This window comes from Lissotriton vulgaris, chromosome 1_1 (assembly GCF_964263255.1).
Source record: "Lissotriton vulgaris chromosome 1_1, aLisVul1.2, whole genome shotgun sequence".
NCBI lineage: Eukaryota > Metazoa > Chordata > Amphibia > Caudata > Salamandridae > Lissotriton > Lissotriton vulgaris.
The window spans coordinates 76,281,136-76,307,176 of record NC_141685.1 but is presented as its reverse complement, the minus strand read 5'-3'; the positions used below and the strand labels follow the sequence as shown (position 1 = coordinate 76,307,176).

Genomic DNA, 26,041 nt, shown 5'->3' with positions numbered 1-26,041 from the left:
CATAATCAGTCGGCTCCCAAATATTCAACAAACAATGCCTAGCTTCAGGCAACAACGCAACACCCGTGACCTCTTTCATCACAGCATGCACTCGACTCCAGAACCGCACAACCGCCGGGCACTCCCAGAGTATATGGAGGAAAGTGCCCGTTAGGCCGCATCCAAGCTTACACAACCCATCCAAAGAGTATCCCATACGAATCAGGCGAGGACCAGTCACATAAATCCAGTGGAGGACTTTAAGCTATACGATCCGGAGACAGCACTGAATAATTTTGATGGTGTATTTTCTTATGGCGCTTGTAACCATCTCTACCTCTGAAACTTTTCTGGCATTCAGAGCACTGATAAGGATTTTCCCCAGTGTGGGTTCTTATATGCTGAGTGAGTCTATTTCTTTTACTGTAACATTTGTGGCATTCAGAACACTGATAAGGTTTTTCCCCAGTGTGGGTTCTTATATGATGAATGAGACGGCTTTTGTCACTGAAACATTTCTGGCATTCAGAGCACTGATAAGGTTTTTCCCCAGTGTGGGTTCTTATATGATGAATGAGACTGTATTTTACACTGAAACATTTGTGGCATTCAGAGCACTGATAAGGTTTTTCCCCAGTGTGGGTTCTTATATGATGAATGAGACTGTTTTTTTGACTGAAACAATTGTCGCATTCAGAGCACTGATAACGTTTTACCCTAGTGTGGAATCTGACATGTGCAGTTAGAAGTGATTTAAGTTTGAACTCTTTTGGGCATTCAGAGCACTGATAAGGTTTTTCCCCAGTGTGGGTTATTGTATGTTGAAAAAGACTTCTTTTGTCTCGGAAACATTTCTGGCATTCAGAGCACTGATAACGGTTTTCCCCAGTGTGGATCTTTATATGATGTGTGAGACTCCTTTTTTCACTGAAACATTTGTGGCATTCAGTGCATTGATAACGGTTTTCCCCAGTGTGAATCTTTATATGATGTGTGAGACTACTTTTTTCACTGAAACATTTGTGGCATTCAGAGCACTGATAACGGTTTTCCCCAGTGTGGATCTTTATATGATGTGTGAGAATCCTTTTTGTACTGAAACATTTGTGGCATTCAGAGCACTGATAAGGTTTTTCCCCAGTGTGGAATCTCAAATGTTCAGTTAGAAGTGATTTACAATTGAAATGTTTTGGGCATTCAGAGCACTGATAAGGGTTTTCCCCAGAGTGGATTCTTCTATGCAGAGTGAGATTGTGTTTGTAAATGAAAGATTTCTGGCATTCAGAGCACTGGTAAGGTTTATCCCCAGTGTGGGCTCTTCTATGCTGAGTGAGAATGTTTTTTTGACTGAAACATTTCTGGCATTCAGAGCACTGGTAAGGTTTTTGGCCAGAGTGGGTTATTACATGTCGAGAAAGACTTGGTTTGTTCCAAAATCTTTTCTGGCATTCAGAGCACTGATAAGGTTTTTCCCCAGTGTGGATTCTCATATGAATAGTGAGATAAGATTTACGGCTGAAACTTTTTTGGCATTCAGCGCACTGGTAAAGTTTTTCCACAGAGTGGGTTAATGCATGTCGATATAGACTCGCTTTGATACTAAACTTTTTCTGGCATTTAGAGCACTGATAAGGTTTTTCCCCTGTGTGGATTCTCATATGCTCAGTGAGATAAGATTTACGCCTGAAACTTTTATGGCATACTTTGCACGGAGAGTGATTTCCCCCAGTGTGGATTCTCATATGCTCAGTGAGATAAGATTTACGCCTGAAACTTTTTTGGCATACATTGCACTGAAAGTGGTTTCCCCCAGTGTGCATTCTGTCAAATTCTGAGAGATAAGATTTATAGCTGTATTTTTTTTGGTACAAGTAACTTTTTTCCCCAATTTCAGTTATTTTGCCTTGATTGAGGCGGGTTTGAACACTGAATTTGTTCTAACAGTCCGTGTTTTTAGAAGGTGTATTCCTAGGGTTAATATCTCTATGTTTAGTTTTCTCTTACTATTATGCCACGGTAAGAGTGAACCTGATTTTAGAGTTGGGCTTGTTTAGATAATGTTCAGCATTTATCTCTAAAAGAAATTGTGTGTAATCTTCTTAACACTTAAATTGAGCAAAATATGTCTGGAAGCAGCCCTGTAACACCTGTTGAAATTGTTCTAGTAGATAAAAGTCTTTAAGTAATAGCCTCTCCGGCAGTAAATTATTTTGTGACTGATGTTTCTCTCCAATCTATTTGTATAGGTTCTTAGCAATGCAGTAATGAGGTGTTGGTCTGATATTTAATGATTAAACTGATAAGTACCTTTTTGCACTGACGTAAAGGTAGTAACTGAGGGTGTTACAACATGCACAGTACTATTGTGGATCACCAGTAGCAGAACATCAGTTCCTTTTATCCTTTCTATGTTTGGTGTAAGGTTAAGGTTTGTAGTTCCAAAGACGAGGATTTATTTACATTACCTATAGCGCAACGGTGCTCATCTAATCCATTTTTATAATTAACAGTTTTACATATCACTCATGCACAGCAGATAATGTTGAGGCGATTTAAATAGAATTACAGAACAGTACACAATAAAAAGGAAACAATCTGAGATGGTCATGAACACAATAAAGTGGTGAATTTTTAAGGTTTTCGCAAGAGTGAGCAGAGTGGGCCGTGGTGTTCTATCCAGAGGCAGATAGTCTCAAACTTGTGTAACTGGTTAACAATGGTTGTTGAACAAAGGTGATTTTTCAATCTTTTGCTTGTCAATGTGTCAGCTTTAGAGTCTTCTTTCAGCGTCTTTTCTTTGATGGTATGCAGAAGATACCTTTTGTTATAACTTTCTTTTATGCAGTGTGTGCTTCCTCTCTAGAATTACAAGATACTTTAGATGAACGTTATTCTGCCATGCTGAGGCAATTTGTCTTTCTGATAATATTTCAGATGAGGATGCTGAAGTGGTCTTTCTACATTATTTCTGATGCTGTGTGCACAGATATGGTTTTGCTCTGGGTTAATGAAATACAAAATTAGAGACTTCACTTACAGGTAGAGTACTTTCCTCGCCACACCTAGGTTTTTGGAAATTATTTAAACATAGAATGCTGGATGTCCTTCAATTTTTCAAAATAATCCTTCTTATGGCACTGACATTCAGTTGCTTATTGCTAAATCTTGCTTTCTTCGTCCGTAATTTCAATCACCTATAGTATTAAAATGAAATAGTTAATACATGTACATTTCCAAAAATATAATTACAAGCCAAATTAATGCAGAATTTGGAAAATGTTGAGCTGTTTTTCCAGACAGAGCAGAGTGTAGAATGGCAGCCTGAGAGTACTTGGATGTAGGAGGGAGGATTTGTAGAATTTTCAACATTTTATTAAGCTCACAAAGGATACATGTACCCTATGAAGTTGTAACATAGAACCCCAAAGGCAGATATTAAAGTCATATGGACTGGCACCAAACAGCTAATATAAAAATATATACTTTTAATTAATTTGTAATGCAGATTTCTGGGACTGGAATTACTCCCCCACGGACAACAGGCATTTTCCCTGCCCTGAGTTACCACCTACTTGTATCTGGTATCCTGACTTTTGAGTTTTGGCCTCAGCCTCAAGCAAACCTATTATGGGCTGCGAGGACTATGCCTAGACCAATCCCTCAAATATGGTCCAGAGTATGAATCAGTAGCAATGAAATGAAGCCGTACTTTCACGTGTTCATTTTATTCCACCTGATTATCAGTTGTTAGGTTTTTCTGCACCTGGATTTACTGGGTGCAGAAAACCAGGACACAATTTTTTTCCAGACAGAAAAATTAGACTGCAAAGACGCATAAGACTCTGGGTGCAGCAGAAGCAGCCAAGACTTATGCTGTGTTTTTTTACTAACTGGGAGAAACACACAATTCTTCCCTCTGCTGGTGTTCACAGTCGTTGTCGGCCTGTGATTCGGCATTGAGTGCAAAGCGTACCGAGTATTGCTGAGGGGCCGAGCCGAGGGGGAGTTGACGAGCAAGTGGAGCGGAGCCTGGGACGACTGCCCGCATTTGTTTTGTGACCGGTTCCTGCTCCCGAAGGTTTCTCCCGCTTCATTCGCGTCCTGTTATGCGGGCGCTTTAAGTTCTATGGATCTGCTGTGGGGGCAGGAACGGCAGCTGCCGGCAACGCGGTGCTAAGGCGCTGCTAGTGCTGCTGGTGCGGTGGCCGCTGCAGAGGTCAAAGGAGCCTTGGCCTGCGGTGCTGCTGGTGCGGTGGCTGCAGAAGGGCACAGAGGAGAATAGAGGAGCACAGAGGAGAATAGAGGAGCACAGAGGAGCCTTGGCCTGCCGCCTGATTTTACGGATTTATTGAGCAGAGCAGACAGAGCTGAGCTGAGGAGTGGAGGGAAGTGCCCACATCTGCCGTCTGTAGTGGGACTAGCTCTGGATTCCGCTCTTGCTCCTGAACGATTGCCAGCATTCTCCCTTGTACTCTTGTCATAGATGAATAGCAACGAACAAGCAATGAACAGTGAGTGGTGAGTAACAAGTGGTAAGAGGTGTGTGGCGTGTGACGAGTAGCTAAGATTGATCGGTCCCTAAGTCGCTGAGCCATTGGAGTCTGTAATACAAAATCTGAGAAATTATGGAAAGGGGAAAGTGACAATAGACTTAGACCCTCTTGAAGCACCCCTCGGCCCCTGAATTACTCTGCATACCTAGACTACATCCCTACCCGGTGCCCGGATGTTAATCAATCGGGTAATTAATTAATTAATTAAGTAACCAGAAGACCGGCAGATTCTGTACGGAGGTGTGCTTTGTGGGTGTTTTCCCTTGGAGGTGTTTGGTGGTGTTTTTGTCCTATCAAAGCACCCTTTGGTCTTGTCACTGGCCTGTTTGATTCTCTGAAAGGAGCAAGAATTCTTCTCCTTAGAGGGAGTATTATGAGCTCAGGAAAGGAGCGGCCACCTTTCCCTCCTATCAAAAGGAAAAGAAAAATACAACAAACACCGATATTAGAAACGTTTAAAATAAAACAGGCAGTTGACATATAGTCCTTTAAATCATCTAAGGTCTATACATTTGGGAAACTGGGAAAGTCGCTGTCAAAGTTTGATTTTATGAAAGATCCAACTGATGCTATGCTAACAATGCTAACTAACCCATGTGATCTTCAAACTCCAATTAAACCACTGAGTAGAACAAATATTATATCCCCTAAGCAAGGAGTAAGTGAACTAGGCCACCCTGAGTCTAAAGCTGAAGTCGAACGAATGTCAAATTAAACTAAGGACCAAGTCAACCATTGGGGTCAAATAACGGACCTAGAGATGTTAACTATTCCACTTACTGGTCGTTCACAACAAAAGGACCCAAAATGCACAAATCTAACAATGGGAGATACTCAGCAATTACTACCAACTTAGGCAGCCAATGCCAATAGAAGTGCAAGTAAAAATCAGAAAAGCTAACGGTATAGGGGAACCATCTAATTTGGGCCAAATAAATCAACGAGACCAAGAAGCTCCAAATGAACTAGATGGTGGGGTGAAAATCATAAGGGAAGCCAATACCCCACTGAAATCGGATCTTACTCTGTCTAAAATGAATTCAGTTCAAAAACAGGACCAGCCGAAATGTAATCAAAATAACGGATCTCAAATTAATAAGGATGAATACACCAGCAACCCAGAAACTCTGCAGCGTTGGAGTACTACGTATGAAAAAGACGTTTTGAATAGTATTCCACAATTCATTAATTCTTGTGACATGGGACATGATTTTCAAGGACCACAAAAAGAGAAGTATAAGGACCTATCATTCATAAATGGGCAACACCATAACCCAGGTACTCAGGTACCAGGAAGTGGGAACGCAGCAGCAATTTGGTATTTATTCTTCAAAACCTCGCAATTAACTCTGGAAGCTTTAACATATCAGTCCAACAAAAAGGAGGTCCAAATAGATCTCTTGAGCGCTACGGCATCCTCTGTTGCTGGAACTGAGCAGAAGATAACAACACAAAATAATCTAATAGTAAGGGCACAATCTCAGCCAATATCTACGTATGCAGAGGGTAATTGTGCCCCACTAATTAAACTGGCTACCATTCCGGATATTTAAAAAACAATAATTGACGATGTAAAAGTGAATTTTCCTAATGTGGGAATTCAACCCATCAAGACCGACTGCCCCTCTAAAGATACAATAAAATGTAAAGACAATACTGTTGTTGTTAAAGAAAAAATAGATGATAAAACAAAAGATCAAGAAGTGATAAACCTATGCTCGACACAATCAACAATGACAGACGCAGCTCCGGAAGTTCATCTATCAAAAAGACAGAGGAAAAAACAACAGAAAGCAAGAAATAAAGCTTCTAAAAGTTTTTTAAAAAACAAATGCATCAGATATAGTGAGATTGAACACTGGAAACAACCTTGACTAAATATCATATTGTGAAGGTGAGGATAAACACATGTCTCCAACAAAACCCTTTTACCCTCTATTTAATAAGGATCTATCGGAGGTTCAAGCAGTTATGAAAAATAAATGCCTAAACAAGCAAGCTGATAGTATAAAAATTATAGAGAATGGGAACATTCAGTCCTTAGAAAAGCTGCAAGTGGAGGAATGTAATAAACAGGTGGAGAATAAGCCATCACAATTGGAAACAAATAGAGCAAAGAGTGAGAGTATCAGAGAGGATGAAACGAATAGAGATTTGTTAAAAACCTGGAAAGATATTAAATTACCACAAGATCTGGGAATCGGAACGAAGCAGTTACATAAACATTGACAATTATGGTCTCAAACTGTTAGTAATCATAATGGAAGGTTAATTGAGCATGCTGAAGGTGAAAATAGCCTGGAACAAATTAAATTAAATAACCCAGATCAAAAAGAAGGAGTGGTGCAGGTAATTTTTGCGATGGAATATAAATCTAGGGGTAATAATGATATCTTGACTCGTGGAAAACATATTAAAATTGTGTAATGCAATACCCTCATTAAAGGAAATTAAATGTACCGACACAGAATCAATTGAATTCCTCACAATCAAGAATAATCGTGAATCGACATTAGTAATTTGGACATCTTCTACTGCCGCCACCCTTATTATGCAAAAACATAATCGCTTTCAGGACTGGGGAATAAAAATAACAACTCCCCTGCAAAGTCCTTTTGTTTCAACAAAATTACAAAATCATAACCAAATGAGAACCGAGAATAATAAGAAATACTCAATATAAAAAAAAACATAGGTATGACCAACGGTCGTCTTTTAAAATCATCAGAAGAACAAATAGGAGACCTATTATTTGACACTGTCAAATTAGGTTGGCTAACAGCAGCCCTCCGTAATGTCAGGCAGGATTGACATCTACAATCTGAAGTTCCTTTAAGGGGGCCAACAATTGTGAATGAAAGGGTCAGATTATGTTCGTGGAATATAAATGGGGTTCAAGCAAAGATTCAGAATAACCAACTAGCTACTTTGTGCTGATTTCAAAACATTTGTTTACAAGAGACTTGGGCTTTAGTTCCTTTTAGATTGGAAGGGTATAGGGTTATTACTCATTAGCTAAGAGAACAAGTAACTATGGCAGACCTTGTGGGGGTTTGGCTATTTTTATATCAACGTAGCTAAAAATGGAAAGTGAAATGATGGTAATGACATGGAAACTGCAGCATTAAGGTCACACACAACAACATTGTTCCCTTTAAACCACAGGTAACAGCCTACAAGAAAAAACTAAACAAAAAGCAACAAAACTAGAAAATACATTTCCAAATACTGCCAAAGAGTTAATACAAATGAACAATATTAAACTTTGTTGGTACCTTAGTAATGTGCTCACTTCTTGGCTTCACTCCATCTGCAGCGATAACGCTCTGAAAGGAGAAAATACTGCTGTGAGTCTCAGAGTCTTCAGTGTTACTGGTCTCAGTCACGAAGACTGTGGTGTCGGAAGATAACTTTCTCTTATTTGGCTTTATAGTTCCACCAGTCACGCCATCGCTTTTAGCAGACACGCTACTGTCAGCTGCATCATAACTTCAGGCAGATCAGCAGAGCGGATATCACCACTCACATTGGGTGAACAGACTCGTCTCTGCTATATACATCCACTCTGTTCTCAAATTTGCTTGGGGCTGTCAAAATACAAAGAGCTGCAATATATTCTTCACACTTTCCTGACTACCTTGTTTTAAAAGGGTGTGACATCCAAGCGTGATTCTTGGTTCATCTGCAAGCTGAATATTTTGTAGAGGTTCTATTGCCACACAATACTAGTCCCACATTCCAGTTTGTCCACAGGGTGTTTCAACCCTGGTAGGTTATCAACTGCCTGTTTTGCAGATAATTTCAGATAGTTTCTGTAAGAAACTGAATTATTATTTGTCGTAGATGAGGAACAATCACAACCATTGTCAGAGTGAACTTTCAAAGCCGTTCAATTAATCTAGGATCAAACCCCTGGTACCTAAGCACCGAACAGGCAGGCTTAACTTAAGGTAATATGTAAAATATTTATGCAGAAACCAACAAAGTAAAAGTCAAAATGCAAAACAATAAAAAACCCAAACGGAAATAGAAAAATTTAAGTAAAATGTATTGAACAAAATGACACTAAAATGACAAAATCCATTAAGGGGAATGAGATATGAACTGTAACGCTGTAAGAATCACAAGGTGCCAATGGATGAGGGGCCCGGGCATGGATTAGTCACTCTGGAGTTGACTGCCAAGTCAGAGGAAACCGGAGGCCATGGCCTGCAAGCATAAAGTGCAGGAATTAGAATTAGTGGTCCAAGAAGACATCTAGTGCTCCAGGCTCAGATAGGGCTGCTGGCCTACAGGGAGATTTACGACAGATTCGGGCGCAAAGTACTTAGACTATTGAGAACAAGCAGCAGATGCACAGCAGGGCAATAGCAGATGGTCGATGGCAGCAAGGCCCAGGCGAGACTGAAAGGGAGTGGCACCTCTGGCCCTCACCATCATGCAACAGTGTATTGGAGCTCAGCGGGAGGACAAAACCCGATGACAGCCACCCACTGGGGCTGGGACCCCCACAACAAGGCAGGCCAGTCTGGTGGTGTGGTAAGAGGTATAGCAGCCATGTCCTCAGAGAGAAGCAAGAAGGATCAGAATCTAAAAAATATGCTGACCAAGCTCCTGATGACCGGCAGAGGAGAAGGGAGGATCTCCCCAATGACACAAATTAGCCAAGATGCAGACACCTCTGAAGCCCCAGTTACCCGCACCTTTTTAGAGTCGCTATTTGGTGCATTACGAGGCGACTTGCAGATGCTGAAAAGGGACATAGCGGGGGAGATGAAGGAGATAACCGATGGAGGCCACACGTTACCAAACGGCATCAACGTCCCGCCTTATGATAAGGCGGGACGTTGATGCCATTGCGGACCGCGTGGCCTCCATTGAGGATCAGGAGCAAGCCCGGGAAGAGGAGATGGAGCATCTACAGCAAGAGACACTCGGGCTCAAGGCTCAACATAGCGATCTCCAGGCACACACAGAAGACCTGAAGAATCTGTCTTGGCGAAACAACATCCGCGTTAAGGGAGTTCCCCCTAAAGAAGAAGGGCCAGACATCACACAATACCTGCAGGGTCTCTTCAGGAGCATACTGGGTGCCCCCACCGGATATGTTGGCTTACATTCCAGACTTTCAACTAAAAGAGTGAATACTACGTGCTGCCAGGGACAAGCAACACTAAGATATTAGGCCGACTCCATAGCTTTGTACCAGGACCTGGCTCTAATACCCCTTCAAAAGATTTGGGTGTTCCGAGTGGCAACCACGCGTCTTCGAAATCAAGGAATACCGTATTCTTTGGGTCACCCTTTCCGGCTGATTTTCATATGGCAGGGCAAACTCCTCTAGCTCAGATCCATGCAGGACACTTGCCAGGTGCTGGGCATCGAGAATCCAATCCAGGAGGAGACAGAGGGCCCACAGACCAAAACTCCTCGAGAAAGATGGCATAAGCTCTACAGTAGGCGTAGCACAGAGCGAGCGACAAGACCGGACCCCAAGACCATGGCACAAGAAAGACTGGTAGTGCTGGAGACATTGTCGAAGGAGACATTCTCTCATGATGACACTGTGAACGACTGAGGGATAGATAAGTGACATTTGTAAGGCTGGGTGGGCGGCGAAGAAGTCTGCGGGGAGCGTAGAGACACGGGGAGTGTAGAGACACGGGGAACTGGCCACACGCGTTCCCAACTATTCCGACTTCCAAGGACGCACACGCATGAAAGGCGGGCCCTGGACAATTTGAGGTTAATGGGTTTCTAAGTTGGGGTTAGGGAGGGGAGGGTGGAGAACGGGTATGCAGGTTAAAGGCATTTAAGAGAGGATCAAAGTGCAATGAAGGCCAGGCAGACGTTGGGAGCTCAGGGGGAAGAGGGATCACAGGGACCCAAATACTGGCCAAAGCTAGTGCACTCACTATGATACGCTATTTCTCAGCCCACATTGAAAATTCTCACTCTCAATGCGAGAGGTCTCAACAATCCCAATAAAAGGAGGTCCATCCTTTCCTACCTGGATAACATGGAGGCAGTTGTGTGCCTCCTCCAGGAGACACAGCTCCTCTCCAAAGATTGGCACAGGAACTATCTTGCTGGTTCTGGGAATTGGCTGAACCACAAGAGTCAAAAAGAGGAACTATCTTGTGTAAAACAGAGAGTCAAGTCAAGTCAAAAAATTTGTATAGCGCGCTACATACCCAGAGGGTCTCAAGGCGCTTGAAGAGGGGTGGGGAATTACTTGTCAAATATCCACGTTTTAAGTTGCTTTCTGAATGCTAGGTGGTTCTGAGTAAGGCGAAGGTAAGTGGGAAGTGAGTTCCAGGTTTTAGCTGCCAGGTAGGAGAAGGATCTACCTCCCATGGTGGTTTTGTTGATGCGAGGTACAGTGGCAAGGGCTTGGTTGGATGATCGTAGCTGGCGGGAGGGGGTGTAGAAGGACAGTCGTGTGTTGAGGCATTCGGGTCCGATTTCGTAGAGTGCTTTGTGTGCGTGGGTTAGGAGTCGGAAAGTGATCCTCTTATTGACGGGGAGCCAGTGGAGGTTTTTCAGGTGACCAGAGATATGTTCTTTACGCGGGATGTCTAATATGAGCCTGGCTGAAGCGTTCTGGATTCGTTGGAGTTTTTTCTGGAGTTTAGCTGTAGTACCGGCGTAGAGGGTGTTTCCGTAGTCCAGTCGGCTCGTGACCAGAGCGTGGGTGACCGTTTTCCTAGTTTCGGTGGGGATCCAATGAAATGTTTTTTTGAGCATGCGAAGAATGTTGAAGCAGGATGAAGAGACGGCGTTGACTTGTCTGTTCATCGAAAGTGAGGAATCCAGGATGACGCCCAGGTTCCGTGCGTGGTCCGTCGGGATGGGTGCTTTTCCAAGGGCTTCTGGCCACCAAGAGTTGTCCCAGGCAGAGGGGGAGGTACCTAAGATAAGGACTTCTGTTTTATCTGAGTTCAGTTTCAGACGGCTGTGTTTCATCCATTCGGCTACTTCTTTCATTCCTTCGTGTAGGTTAGTTTTGGCAGTGCTAGGGTCATTGGTGAGTGATAGGATCAGTTGAGTGTCATCCGCGTAGGAGATGATGTTGAGGTTGTGTTGGCGTGCGATGGCCGCGAGGGGGCTCATGTATACGTTGAAAAGGGTGGGACTGAGTGAGGACCCTTGGGGTACGCCGCAGATGACTTCAGTGGCCTCTGAGATGAATGGTGGGAGGCGGACTCTCTGGGTTCTTCCGGTGAGGAACGAGGTGATCCATTCCAGTGCTTTTCCTTGTATTCCGATGTTTCTGAGGCACTGTAGAAGGGTGCTATGGCAGACTGTGTCGAAGGCTGCGGAGAGGTCAAGGAGGATGAGGGCGACTGTCTCCATTGTCCAGGAGAGTTCGAATGTCGTCTGTTGCTGCGATGAGGGCGGTTTCAGTGCTGTGCTTGGCTCGGAAGCCGGATTGTGAGGAGTCGAGGGATTTGTTTGTTTCGAGGAAGGCGGCGAGCTGGTTGTTGACCGCTTTCTCGATGACTTTGGCCGGGAATGGAAGGAGCGAGATGGGGCGGTAGTTTTTGAGTTCGGTGGGGTCAGCTGTGGGTTTCTTCAGGAGGGCGCTGAGTTCGGCATGTTTCCAGCTTTCCGGGAAGGTTGCGGAGTCGAGGGAGCAGTTGATGACGTCTCGGAGGTGCGGTGCTATGATGGAGTCTGCTTTGTTAAAGATGTGGTGAGGGCATGGGTCTGTGGGGGATCCTGAGTGGATAGAGTTCATCAGACGGATGGTGTCCTCGTTGGAGATTGGCTTCCAGTCATTGAGGGTGTTCAAGGGAGGTGGGGGTCCTGCAGGGGGATGGGTGGGTTGGTCTTCGGGTTGGTTGTCGAAGCTGTTGTGGATGTCTGCAATTTTGTTGTGGAAGAATGAGGCTAGGGAGTCGCAGAGGGCTTGAGAGGGGGTGATGTCGTTGGAGTTGGCCGAGGGATTGGTAAATTCCTTGACGATGTTGAATAGACCATCTGCTCTCTGGCTTGCAGTCAAGGACAAGTGGATGAGAGCAGCAGATCAGCACAGGAGAAGAGAACAGGGAGTTAGAGAAGGAGTTGGGTGGAAGAGAGCAGCAGATCAGCACAGCAGAAGAGAACAGGTAATTAAAGGAGGAGGTGGGGTGGAAGAGAGCAGCAGATTAGCACAGGAGAAGAGAACAGGGGGTTAAAGAAGGAGGTGGGGTGGAAGAGAGCAGCAGAACAGCACAGGAGAAGAGAACAGGGAGGCAGAGAAGGAGGCGGGTTGAAGAGAGCAGCAGATCAGCTCTGGAGAAGAGAAGTGAACAGGGAGTTTGAGATGGAGGTGGGTGGAAGAGAGCAGCATAACAGCACAGCAGAAGAGAACATGTAGTTAAAGAAGGAGGCGGGTGGAAGAGAGCAGCAGATCAGCATAGGAGAAGAGAACAGGGAGTTAGAGAAAGAGGCAGTGGAAGAGAACAGCAGATTAGCGCAGGAGAAGAAAACAGGGAGTTAAAGAAGGAGGCGGGTGGAAGAGAGCAGCAGATCAGCACAGGCGAAGAGAAGAGAACAGGGAGTTAGAGAAGGAGGCAGGGTGGAAGAGAGCAGCGGAGGGCATGAGGGTGGTAGAGTGGTAGAGTGGTAGAGTGAGGTTGGTAGAGTGAGGGTGGAAGAGTGTGGGCGGTAGAGTGGTAGAGAGGGCGTGAGGGCGGTAGAGTGGTAGAGTGAGGGCGGTAGAGTGGTAGAGTGAGGGCGGTAGAGTGAGGGCGTGAGGGTGGTAGAGTGGTAGAGCGAGGGCGGTATAGTGAGGGCAGAGTGAAGGCCGTAGAGTGGTAGAGAGGGTGGTAGAGTGAGGGCGGTAGAGTGGTAGAGTGAGGGCGGTAGAGTGAGGGTGGTAGAGTGAGGGCGGTAGAGGGGTAGAGTGAGGGCGGTAGAGGGGTAGAGTGAGGTCAGTAGAGTGGTAGAGTGAGGGCAGTAGAGTGAGGGTGGAAGAGTGAGGGCGGTAGAGTGGTAGAGTGAGGGTGGTTGTGTGAGGGCGGTAGAGTGGTAGAGTGAGGGCGGTAGAGTGAAGGCGGTAGAGTGAGGGTAGTAGAGTGGTAGAGTGAGGGCGGTAGAGTGGTAGAGTAACCGCGGTTGAGTGAGGGCGGTAGAGTGGTAGAGTAAGGGCGGTAGAGTGAGGGCGGTAGAGTGGTAGAGTGAGGGCAGTAGAGTGGTAGAGTGAGGGCAGTAGAGTGAAGGCGGTAGAGTGAGGGCAGTAGAGTGGTAGACTGAGGGCGGTAGAGTGAAGGCGGTAGAGTGAGGGCAGTAGAATGGTAGAGTGAGGGCGGTAGAGTGGTAGAGTGAGGGCGGTTGAGTGAGGGCGGTAGAGTGGTAGAGTGAGGGTGGTAGAGTGAAGGCGGTAGAGTGAGGGCAGTGGAGTGGTAGAGTGAGGGCGGTAGAGTGGTAGAGTGAGGGCGGTTGAGTGAGGGCAGTAGGGCGGTAGAGTGAGGGCGGTATAGTGCTAGAGTGAGGGCAGTAGAGTGGTATAGTGAGGCAGTAGAGAGGTAGTGTGAGGGCGGTAGAGTGGTAGAGTGAGGGCGGTAGAGTGGTAGAGTGAGGGCAGTAGAGTGGTAGAGTGAGGGCGGTAGAGTGAGGGCAGTAGATTGGTAGAGTCAGAGGTGTTGGTAGGGGTACCTGTCAGACAGTGCTTTATGAGTTGAATATGCGCTGAGATGGTTTCTTGAGGTGGGAAAGCTGGTATGTGTAAAGCAGTGTCCCCAGAGGTGGTAATGGGGCACGTGCAAAGCAAAGCTTCCAGAGTGACATTTGTGATTAAGTTGTCCCCTTCTTCACATTACATAGTGCTTCGCTTAACATTTTTGTCTCTTGTGGTACAGGATGAATTCATGAAAAGAAATCGTGAATTGGAGCACCTCCATCGTAGCAAAATGTCAAAAATAAAACTCAGGAGATTAACAACATCCACGAAACCAACAGAGTCCTGAGAGGTTGGAGAAGTTTTTGAAAAGAAATTAAATGTGAATAAACAAGGGAGGGTCAGTAGTGTGTTGACGAAGGAGAAGAGAAGTGGGGGCAGAGCGTTGAGTAGGGCTAGCAGCAGTGCGAGGAGGAAGGGGAGCAGTAGCACATGGAGGAAAGGGGAAAAGCATTGCCACTAGGTGTTGGAGAGCAACAAAGGAGACGGTGGGGGGAACAATGGTTAGTCGACGGGTGAGGGAGCAACCGAGGTGCTTGAGACTGACCAGCTGCACGAAGAGGAAGAAAGTATTCGCAGAACTTTAAAAACCGTAACATGCTCCTTGGAAAATGCATTTACAGTGAAGAAATTTGTGAACGTGTTTGGGTTAAGTTTTAAGTGAATTTTACGTTACCCTACAGTGAAGTTACTGACCTTGTGGAATATAAGAGAGCCAGACTGCAGAAAGAAATAAAACAAACAAGTGGGGGGCTGCTGGTGGACACTCGTGGAGTGCTTAAACAACAAAAAAAAGTGCTTGGCGCGGCGCAGCCTGCAGTGGCCCGGAGAGGACAAGTAGTTCACGCAATCTGAACACATACAATATTAAATGTACAAAAGCAGCATGTGTCAGTGTTCATACAACAAAAAAAAGTGCTTGGCGCGGCGCATCCTGCAATGGCCTACAGTGGCCCGGAGAGGACAAGTAGTAAACGCAATCTGAACACATACAATATTAAATGTACAAAAGCAGCATGTGTCAGTGTTCATACAGCGTGCTCAGCTGGCTACTGCATGCAAATGAGATATGCGTCACTGTTTCCCTTAACAGATCAAGAACATCGCCGAAAGAAAAAACAAGAAAGGCCAGAGCTGCACAAAAAAGCGAGTCTAACAGAGGGCAGAAGGGCAGAAAAACGGGAAAAAACGAGTCTAATAGGGGCAGAAAGGCACAAAAGGCTTGACTAACAGGGGCAGAAAAACGCAAAATGAAAGCCTTTGATGCAGCAGGGGGCGGAGCGGATCCCTTTGAAGTGAAGCTGCTGGCGGCACCACGCTGGGGAAGCAACAGATGGCTGGCTTTGATGTGGTGATGCCAGGCAGGCAGGCAGGCGGATAGAAGCGCGTGCACTGGACACATGCACTTCTGGAAAGCCGCATTTTTTAGAGCTTAGTTTAGCTCTTAGTTTAGCCCCAATAGTCTCTTCCTATTCATTCCTTGCGGAATGGAATAGGACGAGACCTAAAAAACATTTGTTTCAAAAAGCTTTACATTTAAAATGCGATTGTCTTAGAAGCATTCAGAGTAATTTTAAAAGCGATACATTCAATCGTTCAAAATACTCTGGCTTAAAAAGACTGTGCAAACAAGCAAGTTCTCAGTTAGTATTCTCTGGTACCGTGGGTCTGACCTGTGTCAGTTTCTCTGATTCTTCCTGTTTCTCTTGTTAAGCCATGGCAGCTTCTTGAGCTGTGCAGGGTGTGGGCATCTTGAAGGGCAGCCCCAGCTCTACCCCTTCCAATCCCCCCAATGAACGCGCTACGGCTTAGCAAGAGAAACAGGAAGAATCTGATCTGAGCCTCTTGTCACCATACATTAGGAATAAACAGACTTGCTGAATAAATGTTGAAAAAATGTAACAGACTCACTCAGTAACTCGAATGACTCAGCGAGCCTGTCTGCTCTGACACTTCTCGAAAGTTAGGGAAGGATTAGCAGAATGAGCAGTTTCTACTCCCATGGGACCACCGAGAGCAAAGGAGATACAGTGGCCCCGGCTCAACCCCGACCCCTTTTTGAAGAATATTGAAATACACATGTAGCTGGGGTGGTTGACAGGGAGGATCTAGATCAGTGATACTCAAAGAACGGCCCGGGGGCCGCATATGGCCCTCCAGGTCTTTACATGCGGACGCCTGGGCAGCACCAGCACTGGGCTGCCGTTTACTCGACTCAGCACTAACATGGAAAAAAAAAACATATGTATACAGCAAACACTTCTTTAAAGGTTAATTGCAGTTAGGAAAAGGAGGTAACTAGGCCTTTAACTTTAGGAACACCTTCATTCTGGCATCAGTGCGGGCCTCGGTCACACCATAGACCAAACTTTGAGGCCCCCGGGAAAATGTTTGTGAGTACCCGTGACCTAGATCATCAAAAGGCGGGAGTAGTTAGACAGGAGGACAAAACAGAAGCATGCATCTCTAAAAGGCACAAACAGGAACCAATGAAAACAAGCATTGTCATAGCCAATAGGTTGCACCTTTGGGACCTTATAATTGTTTAGCCATGCAACAGTTGATGTTGTTTCACCAAGGATATTGTGCTGGATAACTAAACACTTATAAGGTCCCAGAGGCGAGACCTACTGGCTATGCCAATGCTTGTTTACCTGATGGGCATTGGCTGACCGCTACCTGGTTACTGAGGCCCTAGTGAGGTTGAGGCATATTAGGGGGAGTTTTAGCCACATCAGATGATGCTGTGCAGGCCCAGGTCCAGGTACAATGAGGCGCAGTCGCTGCTGCCTGGAAGTGTGTTCTTTCACTTTCAATTGACGGGGCTGCCCCCCTTTACTCTGGTGAAAGCCAAAAACGGAATTCAAGTCGATCTTCTCCAGTCCTGTCAAGTATCACGCATCACATGTGACAATCATGCATTTCAGAGTGGTGTTCCGCAACACCGCACTGAAATCATTGTCACGCATTTACAGCTCGCCAGCTGTGTGCCACCGGCGGCGCCTGTGCACGCACCTGTGCGCCGGCTCTGCTTCTCTGAGAGAGGTGGTGCCAGCCAGCAGCTGCTTGCTGGGCTCTGAGTCAGAGTTCATAAATAGTTAAAGAAGATCCACTGACTGCTCTCAGCTCTGGGGCAGCTGCGAGCGCCACAATGTATCTGCCCAGGCAGCTTGTGCAGTCTCGTGCCTGGCTCCAGGCAGGCTGCATTGTAATTATCTCCTGCGACGCCCTGCGGCTAAACGGACACACTGTGCGCTGCCAATTACCGGGGGGCGGGGCCTACCCTCAGCAGTCGTTGCTCCTGGCTGTCAATCACACTGCGGCACTGTGGGGGGTGGCCGGGATAATTATCCAGATGTGACCGCCGTAGTCCCAGTGGTTGCTCCTGCTGTGGAATATCCAGATGTGACATGCTCTCTGCCTCGGCTCCCTCACGTCCTGGAACACAGGAGGAAGGAAGTGAGGTTGGTCAGAAGTGGCAGGGGACTCGAATCTGAGTCGAGTGAATCCTGCAGTGTCTGCGCATATTTGCGCATATTTGATTGCAATGGTAGGTGACCGTAGAGCCTGAGGAAGAATGGACTCGAATCTGAGTTGAGTGAATCCTGTAGGGTCTGCGCATATTTGTTTGCAATGGTAGGGGACCGTAGAGCCTGAGGAGGAATGGACTTGAATCTGAGTCGAGTGAATCCTGCAGCGTCTGCGCATATTTGTTTGCAATGGTAGGTGACCGTAGAGCCTGAGGAGGAATGGACTCGAATCTGAGGCGAGTTAATCCTGCAGGGTCTGCGCATATTTGTTTGCAATGGTAGGGGACCGTAGAGCCTGAGGAGGAATGGACTCGAATCTGAGTCGAGTGAATCTTGCAGCGTCTGCGCATATTTGTTTGCAATGGTAGGTGACCGTAGAGCCTGAGGAGGAATGGACTCCAATCTGAGTCGAGTGAATCCTGCAGTGTCTGCGCATATTTGTTTGCAATGGTAGGGGACCGTAGAGCCTGACGAGGAATGGACTCGAATCTGAGTCGAGTGAATCCTGCAGTGTCTGCGCATATTTGTTTGCAATGGTAGGGGACCGTAGAGCCTGATGAGGAATGGACTCGAATCTGAGGCGAGTGAATCCTGCAGGGTCTGCGCATATTTGTTTGCAATGGTAGGGGACCGTAGAGCCTGAGGAGGAATGGACTCGAATCTGAGGCGAGTGAATCCTGCAGTGTCTGTGCATATTTGTTTGCAATGGTAGGTGACCGTAAAGCCTGAGGAGGAATGGACTCGAATCTGAGTCGAGTGAACCCTGCAGTGTCTGTGCATATTTGTTTGCAATGGTAGGGGACCGTAGAGCCTGAGGAGGAATGGACTCGAATCTGAGGTGAGTGAATCCTGCAGGGTCTGCGCATATTTGTTTGCAATGGTAAGTGACCGTAGAGACTGAGGAGGAATGGACTTGAATCTGAGTCGAGTGAATCCTGCAGGGTCTGCACATATTTGTTTGCAATGGTAGGTGACCGTTGAGCCTGAGGAGGAATAGACTCGAATCTGAGTCGAGAGAATCCTGCAGCGTCTGAGCATATTTGTTTGCAATGGTAGGTTACCGTAGAGCCTGAGGAGGAATGGACTTGAATCTGAGGCGAGTGAATCCTGCAGGGTCTGCGCATATTTGTTTGCAATGGTAGGGGACCGTAGAGCCTGAGGAGGAATGGACTCGAATCTGAGGCGAGTGAATCCTGCAGCGTCTGCACATATTTGTTTGCAATGGTAGGGGACCGTAGAGCCTGAGGAGGAATGGACTCGAATCTGAGGCGAGTGAATCCTGCAGGGTCTGCGCATATTTGTTTGCAATGGTAGGTGACCGTAGAGCCTGAGGAGGAATGTACCGTTTTTTTGGGGCCGGTGGCTGTATTACGTTCAAAATAAGGTTGACTTGTTCTAACAGCTTGTAAGTGAACGCAGTGCATGGTCTCGTACGTTTTTTGCAAACTGCATTAGGACTAAGCATGGCAGTTATTGTGTGTTTTTTTGCAGGTGTAGAAAGTATTGTTGCTTTTTATATTTGTATGTTACGGTGTTGTGATCGGTTGCACGTTGTTGGTAGTGTCTCACAGAGAGCAGTTAATAAAAGCAGATTCGCTGCGTTTACCTAATAGGCTTTGACCATATTTAATCGCACTTACACGTCTATCAGTTAGCCTCAAAGATCCCCGTTTTTTTCGTTGCATTCTTCCACTTCTCGGAACTAATGAGCATCACCGGGCTCTAGATGGGAGAGGGAGCAGTTGTGGCTCATTTGCTGCCACATTCACAGCGGTAGTTGTTGACTCAAGCTCTGGCTTTGGTCAACCACCACAGCTGTTCAACGTGGCTGCTTAGAAAATAACCACACTGCACCCAAATACCTTAACTGTAAAGTAGTGTTTAAGACGTTTTTCATCTGTGACGAACACTTGCTCTAATATATATGATTACGAATTTAGCTTTAAGAGTTTACCCACAGGTGTGTATGTATGATTGTGTGTATATCTATCTCCTACTGGCGGTCGCAAATAAGTTAACTGTGTAGCTTCGGTGAGCCGGACCATTACACTGTGGCTGCTCACTTTACTGGTGTGACATTTTAAAGTAATACTGCCTGCCGTGCTGTGGTCGCTGTGTGTGTCGCAGCCTCTCATAAGGCTTGCCCAGAAATCAGGCTTCCATGCCACTACTGACTGCGTCGGCCAGAGTCCTAAAGTCAGCTGACTAATTAATTTATGGTAGAGGCCCGGCGCAACTGAGCTCTGTGTTAAGGCCCCTCACATCCTGTTGTATAGTCCTGTGATTCTGCCGTCTAAACACAAGTCCTTGCTCTTGTTTGCTGGTAATTCTTAGCGGAGCCATGTGAGTCCTGCTTTCTAGATGTCCGCATTTTATTGTTTTCTAGTGGTGATGTCTGAGGCTGGTATTAGTAGTTACTTCACAAGCCTTACATTAATCCTTCTTACAGCATTCGCCTTTGAATAAGGTTGCCCCTGCAGTGGCAGCCTTACTAACTCTGTTGCTCACCCCACTCCAAGTGACCTGTCATGTACAACAAACACCACCCGATAAAAGTGTTTTGTTTTATACTCCTTGTTTCGCCATGCTCCTTATCTTTTATTTTGCATTTTTTCAGCCTTTTTATCCTTATTCGCCTTATGTGCCATCCAAAATTCACAAGTTTATTATATGATCAGCATTGTACAAGAGAAGCAATACAATACAAATGGCATTACAATAAAACACATACTTCCTATCACTTTTATGAAATATGTAAGTAAAGAAGACTCGGTGTCAAGAACAGGAAAATGGTCACGGTCTTCAATGCTATGTCATGTGAAGTGATGCCTGCCCTCTTTCATAGCAGCCAAGCTTATGTGTGACATTTTGATAATGTCAATATAATTATGAGTTACCCACGCAGGACTTTCTTTCTCATTGCTCAAATAGGTCTAATTTCTGATATTTATACGTTTCAATCGTCCTCATTGCTCGATTTTTTTGCTCGCAAGAAAGAGTCACTCATAGTTGTTGAAATGTCACTCATATTTATCCTGAAATTATGAAAATGTCACACATAGCAGTCTGAAACCTTGGCAGCTATGCTTCTCATCACAGGCTTTTCAGGCGAAAAAAATGTCAATGTTTGCTGAGGCCTTCAAAAGAGTGACCCAACTCCAGCAATGAGGGCCAATGAGCATTGTTGATACAGACAACAACAACAGATGAATCCCGGACAGCAGGCTCGAGACCCTCCCAGCCCCAGACAATCTTTGTATCTCTGGACCTCACCTGGGGTTCAATGTGGGGCCTGCTGTGGGTCTTGACCTCACCTGGGGTTCAATGTGGGGCCTGTTGTGCTCCCTGCTGTGGGTCTTGACCTCACCTGGGGTTCAATGTGGGGCCTGCTGTGAGTCTTGACCTCACCTGGGGTTCAATGTGGGGCCTGTTGTGCTCCCTGCTGTGGGTCTTGACCTCACCTGGGGTTCAATGTGGGGCCTGTTGTGCTCCCTGTTGAGACTGAGGCCAGGACTGAACCATGTGCGCGGGGTTCAAAGGGGGCCTGATCATAGACACCTGCGCATGCGCTGGGGATAGACACTGCTTCCCACAGTGCCGATTAAAGAGACCTTGGATAACTGCGCATGCGCTGGGGATAGACACTGCTTCTCACAGTGCAGATTAAAGAGACCTTGAAATAACTGCGCATGCGCCGACACCAGATAGCATGTAAGAACGATTCTTTCTTTCGTTCACAGCACAGTAAAGGGCAACAGCTCAGCGCCAGCACAGGTCCGCCTGGGGACACGATAAATGAGAGACAACAGCTGCCTCCGGTCACGGAGCACGAGGCGCCTCGCGCCACAGCACGCGCTGAGATGAATTTCAGTGCAAAGCTCCTCGGTTCGGCTCCTCTATGTGCGGGGTAGTGTCTTTGCTCTGCGCAGGCGCAGTGAGACTGAGTATCCCCTGTCCAGGGCTGTTCACAGTCTGTTCCCCGCCCAAGGACCTAACTCGGCGCCATGAAGTAGTGTCTTCGCTTCGCACATGCGCAGCTGTGACGCGCGGTCCTGGTGTGATGGATGTTTACTTCGCGCGTGCGATGGTGGCTCGTGGGGAATAACACACCGGGCCTCACACACTCCTCACAGGCATTCGGCCCCCGGTGCCGGACTCAGGCAGGCTGCCCCCCTCTCCCGCAGGCCCTGCAGCCCCCACGGCCGGTGCTCAAGCAGAGGTGAGGGAGGCCTCTGACCCCGCGCGCTGCATTTTTATTTATTTATTTTTATTTATTTATGCATTTTTATATAGCGCGGACTTTACCCGAGGGCGTCAGAGCGCTTCACATTAGGAACAGAAATGAAACCTAATGAGAAACATTATAATAGAGCAGATTACAAAAGCTTACGTTACATAAGGTAATAGTGACAATTGTGAGCAAACAAAACATGAGGTAGTAAAAATTGTGAGCAACCAAAAATACATGATGCATGTCACATCCAATGTCCAGACGTTGAATGAAGAGCATCAATGCAGCTGCACCAGCAGGGGGAGCTGCACTGAGGGCGGTGGAAGCTGAAGGGGATCCCTGCAGGGTCTGTGTGTGACCTCGAGAATGCATTGGAGACCAGGAGCATGGATTGAAGCGCTGTGAAGTCCTGGCCTCTGCAGCACTATGAGCATGCATGGCACTATTTCAAATAGTAATAGTAAGAGAGGCCACCATAAGAATGAGCACAAATTACCAGGGACTATAACAGCACCTCCCCGACCACAGAGTGGAAGAGAGGCCACCATAAGAATGAGCACAAATAACCAGGGACTATTACAGCACCCTCCCCGCCCACAGAGTGTAAGAGAGGCCACCATAAGAATGAGCACAAATAACCAGGGACTATTACAGCACCCTCCCACCCACAGAATGTAACAGAGGCGACCGTAACAATGAGCACAAATAACCAGGGACTATTTAGGATTTGGCAAGGGTATAACAGCACCCTCCCTACCAACAAAGTGGAATGGGCCCCTTGGGTCCCAGCCCTGAAAGTGCCACCGTAGCAAATGTATGCATGTGGGATGGTGTCTGCTGTGTAAATGTATGCATGTGGGTTAGTGTCTGCTGTGTCAAATGTATGCATGTGGGATGGTGTCTGCTGTGTCAAATGTATGCATTGGGATGGTGTCTGCTGTGTTAAATGTTCAGCATGCTCTTTAGGCAGTCCTCGAACAGAAATGAAAAACAAAGTTAGTTTGTCATTCAGTTTAGCCAGTCTCGGAGAGGCCTGATTTATGGTATAATCTCCAAATTGCACTTGCTATGCTATGAACTTTGTTTTTTAGGCTAGCGTGCTGTCATGAATAATCAAATCAGTTAGATCTTCTGAGCAGCTGCAGTGCCTGCTTGCCTTATGTTACTGAGAGCTGCAGTCACGCAGTCTGACTCTGGTTAGTGCCCTTCCATTTCTGGTGCTTTGTAGTAGTTTTAAGATCTTTTTAGAGGTTCCTATTATTCAAATGACTGTCATTTCTGATTTTTATACGTTTCCCTCATCTTTATCGCATGATTTTGCTCATGGTAAAGTGTCACTCATAGATGTTCAAATGTCACTCATAATTACAATGAACTTATGAAAATGTCACACATTGCAATCTAAAACCTTGACAGCTAAGAAATAGTGAAATAGTGAATTAACTTGCAATGTGAATTAACTTGCAATGCACTCTAAGCCTTCATATACATAATTAATAGTTTACTACTTGTCCTGGTAGAGCCTAACTGCATGTCTGCATGTGTGTTATACCAGGGTCTCCACCTTTTCAATAGTTAGAGCTAATTCTGATCGAAGAGAATCAGATCGAAGAGAATCATCCTAATCTACTGCCTATATTATGTATACGTTGAAAAGGGTGGGACTGAGTGAGGACCCTTGGGGTACGCCGCAGATGACTTCAGTGGCCTCTGAGATGAATGGTGGGAGGCGGACTCTCTGGGTTCTTCCGGTGAGGAACGAGGTGATCCATTCCAGTGCTTTTCCTTGTATTCCGATGTTTCTGAGGCACTGTAGAAGGGTGCTATGGCAGACTGTGTCGAAGGCTGCGGAGAGGTCAAGGAGGATGAGGGCGACTGTCTCCATTGTCCAGGAGAGTTCGAATGTCGTCTGTTGCTGCGATGAGGGCGGTTTCAGTGCTGTGCTTGGCTCGGAAGCCGGATTGTGAGGAGTCGAGGGATTTGTTTGTTTCGAGGAAGGCGGCGAGCTGGTTGTTGACCGCTTTCTCGATGACTTTGGCCGGGAATGGAAGGAGCGAGATGGGGCGGTAGTTTTTGAGTTCGGTGGGGTCAGCTGTGGGTTTCTTCAGGAGGGCGCTGAGTTCGGCATGTTTCCAGCTTTCCGGGAAGGTTGCGGAGTCGAGGGAGCAGTTGATGACGTCTCGGAGGTGCGGTGCTATGATGGAGTCTGCTTTGTTAAAGATGTGGTGAGGGCATGGGTCTGTGGGGGATCCTGAGTGGATAGAGTTCATCAGACGGATGGTGTCCTCGTTGGAGATTGGCTTCCAGTCATTGAGGGTGTTCAAGGGAGGTGGGGGTCCTGCAGGGGGATGGGTGGGTTGGTCTTCGGGTTGGTTGTCGAAGCTGTTGTGGATGTCTGCAATTTTGTTGTGGAAGAATGAGGCTAGGGAGTCGCAGAGGGCTTGAGAGGGGGTGATGTCGTTGGAGTTGGCCGAGGGATTGGTAAATTCCTTGACGATGTTGAATAGACCATCTGCTCTCTGGCTTGCAGTCAAGGACAAGTGGATGAGAGCAGCAGATCAGCACAGGAGAAGAGAACAGGGAGTTAGAGAAGGAGTTGGGTGGAAGAGAGCAGCAGATCAGCACAGCAGAAGAGAACAGGTAATTAAAGAAGGAGGTGGGGTGGAAGAGAGCAGCAGATTAGCACAGGAGAAGAGAACAGGGGGTTAAAGAAGGAGGTGGGGTGGAAGAGAGCAGCAGAACAGCACAGGAGAAGAGAACAGGGAGGCAGAGAAGGAGGCGGGTTGAAGAGAGCAGCAGATCAGCTCTGGAGAAGAGAAGTGAACAGGGAGTTTGAGATGGAGGTGGGTGGAAGAGAGCAGCATAACAGCACAGCAGAAGAGAACATGTAGTTAAAGAAGGAGGCGGGTGGAAGAGAGCAGCAGATCAGCATAGGAGAAGAGAACAGGGAGTTAGAGAAAGAGGCAGTGGAAGAGAACAGCAGATTAGCGCAGGAGAAGAAAACAGGGAGTTAAAGAAGGAGGCGGGTGGAAGAGAGCAGCAGATCAGCACAGGCGAAGAGAAGAGAACAGGGAGTTAGAGAAGGAGGCAGGGTGGAAGAGAGCAGCGGAGGGCATGAGGGTGGTAGAGTGGTAGAGTGGTAGAGTGAGGTTGGTAGAGTGAGGGTGGAAGAGTGTGGGCGGTAGAGTGGTAGAGAGGGCGTGAGGGCGGTAGAGTGGTAGAGTGAGGGCGGTAGAGTGGTAGAGTGAGGGCGGTAGAGTGAGGGCGTGAGGGTGGTAGAGTGGTAGAGCGAGGGCGGTATAGTGAGGGCAGAGTGAAGGCCGTAGAGTGGTAGAGAGGGTGGTAGAGTGAGGGCGGTAGAGTGGTAGAGTGAGGGCGGTAGAGTGAGGGTGGTAGAGTGAGGGCGGTAGAGGGGTAGAGTGAGGGCGGTAGAGGGGTAGAGTGAGGTCAGTAGAGTGGTAGAGTGAGGGCAGTAGAGTGAGGGTGGAAGAGTGAGGGCGGTAGAGTGGTAGAGTGAGGGTGGTTGTGTGAGGGCGGTAGAGTGGTAGAGTGAGGGCGGTAGAGTGAAGGCGGTAGAGTGAGGGTAGTAGAGTGGTAGAGTGAGGGCGGTAGAGTGGTAGAGTAACCGCGGTTGAGTGAGGGCGGTAGAGTGGTAGAGTAAGGGCGGTAGAGTGAGGGCGGTAGAGTGGTAGAGTGAGGGCAGTAGAGTGGTAGAGTGAGGGCAGTAGAGTGAAGGCGGTAGAGTGAGGGCAGTAGAGTGGTAGACTGAGGGCGGTAGAGTGAAGGCGGTAGAGTGAGGGCAGTAGAATGGTAGAGTGAGGGCGGTAGAGTGGTAGAGTGAGGGCGGTTGAGTGAGGGCGGTAGAGTGGTAGAGTGAGGGTGGTAGAGTGAAGGCGGTAGAGTGAGGGCAGTGGAGTGGTAGAGTGAGGGCGGTAGAGTGGTAGAGTGAGGGCGGTTGAGTGAGGGCAGTAGGGCGGTAGAGTGAGGGCGGTATAGTGCTAGAGTGAGGGCAGTAGAGTGGTATAGTGAGGCAGTAGAGAGGTAGTGTGAGGGCGGTAGAGTGGTAGAGTGAGGGCGGTAGAGT

General features: G+C 46.9%; 2 protein-coding genes across 4 annotated transcripts in view; one reads left to right on the top strand and one right to left on the bottom strand.

Moving 5' to 3' along the window:
- Window positions 1-239: 239 nt before the first annotated feature.
- Window positions 240-7,861, bottom strand: LOC147737388 (uncharacterized). Its single transcript, XM_086923818.1, has 2 exons — window positions 7,808-7,861; window positions 240-3,173 (listed from the first exon to the last, which is right to left on the bottom strand). The coding sequence occupies exon 2, from the start codon at window positions 1,797-1,799 to the stop codon at window positions 240-242; it is 1,560 nt and encodes a 519-aa protein (XP_086779944.1). The 5' UTR covers window positions 1,800-3,173; window positions 7,808-7,861.
- A 13,894-nt stretch (window positions 7,862-21,755) lies between these two features.
- The window catches only part of LOC147737386 (uncharacterized), a 117,472-nt gene continuing 113,186 nt past the window's right edge, over window positions 21,756-26,041 (top strand). The window contains exon 1 of one of the 3 annotated variants that reach the window (XM_086928210.1): window positions 21,756-21,945. The gene's annotated coding sequence lies outside the window, so the exon portion shown is untranslated. The remainder of the gene's footprint in view (window positions 21,946-26,041) is intronic. The other 2 variants (XM_086928141.1, XM_086928281.1) reach the window with 2 other exon arrangements.

Coding starts and splice junctions, on each gene's coding strand:
- LOC147737388 (XM_086923818.1), bottom strand. CDS start 1,799: ATGCACACTGGGGGAAACCACTTTCAGTGCAATGTATGCCAAAAAAGT.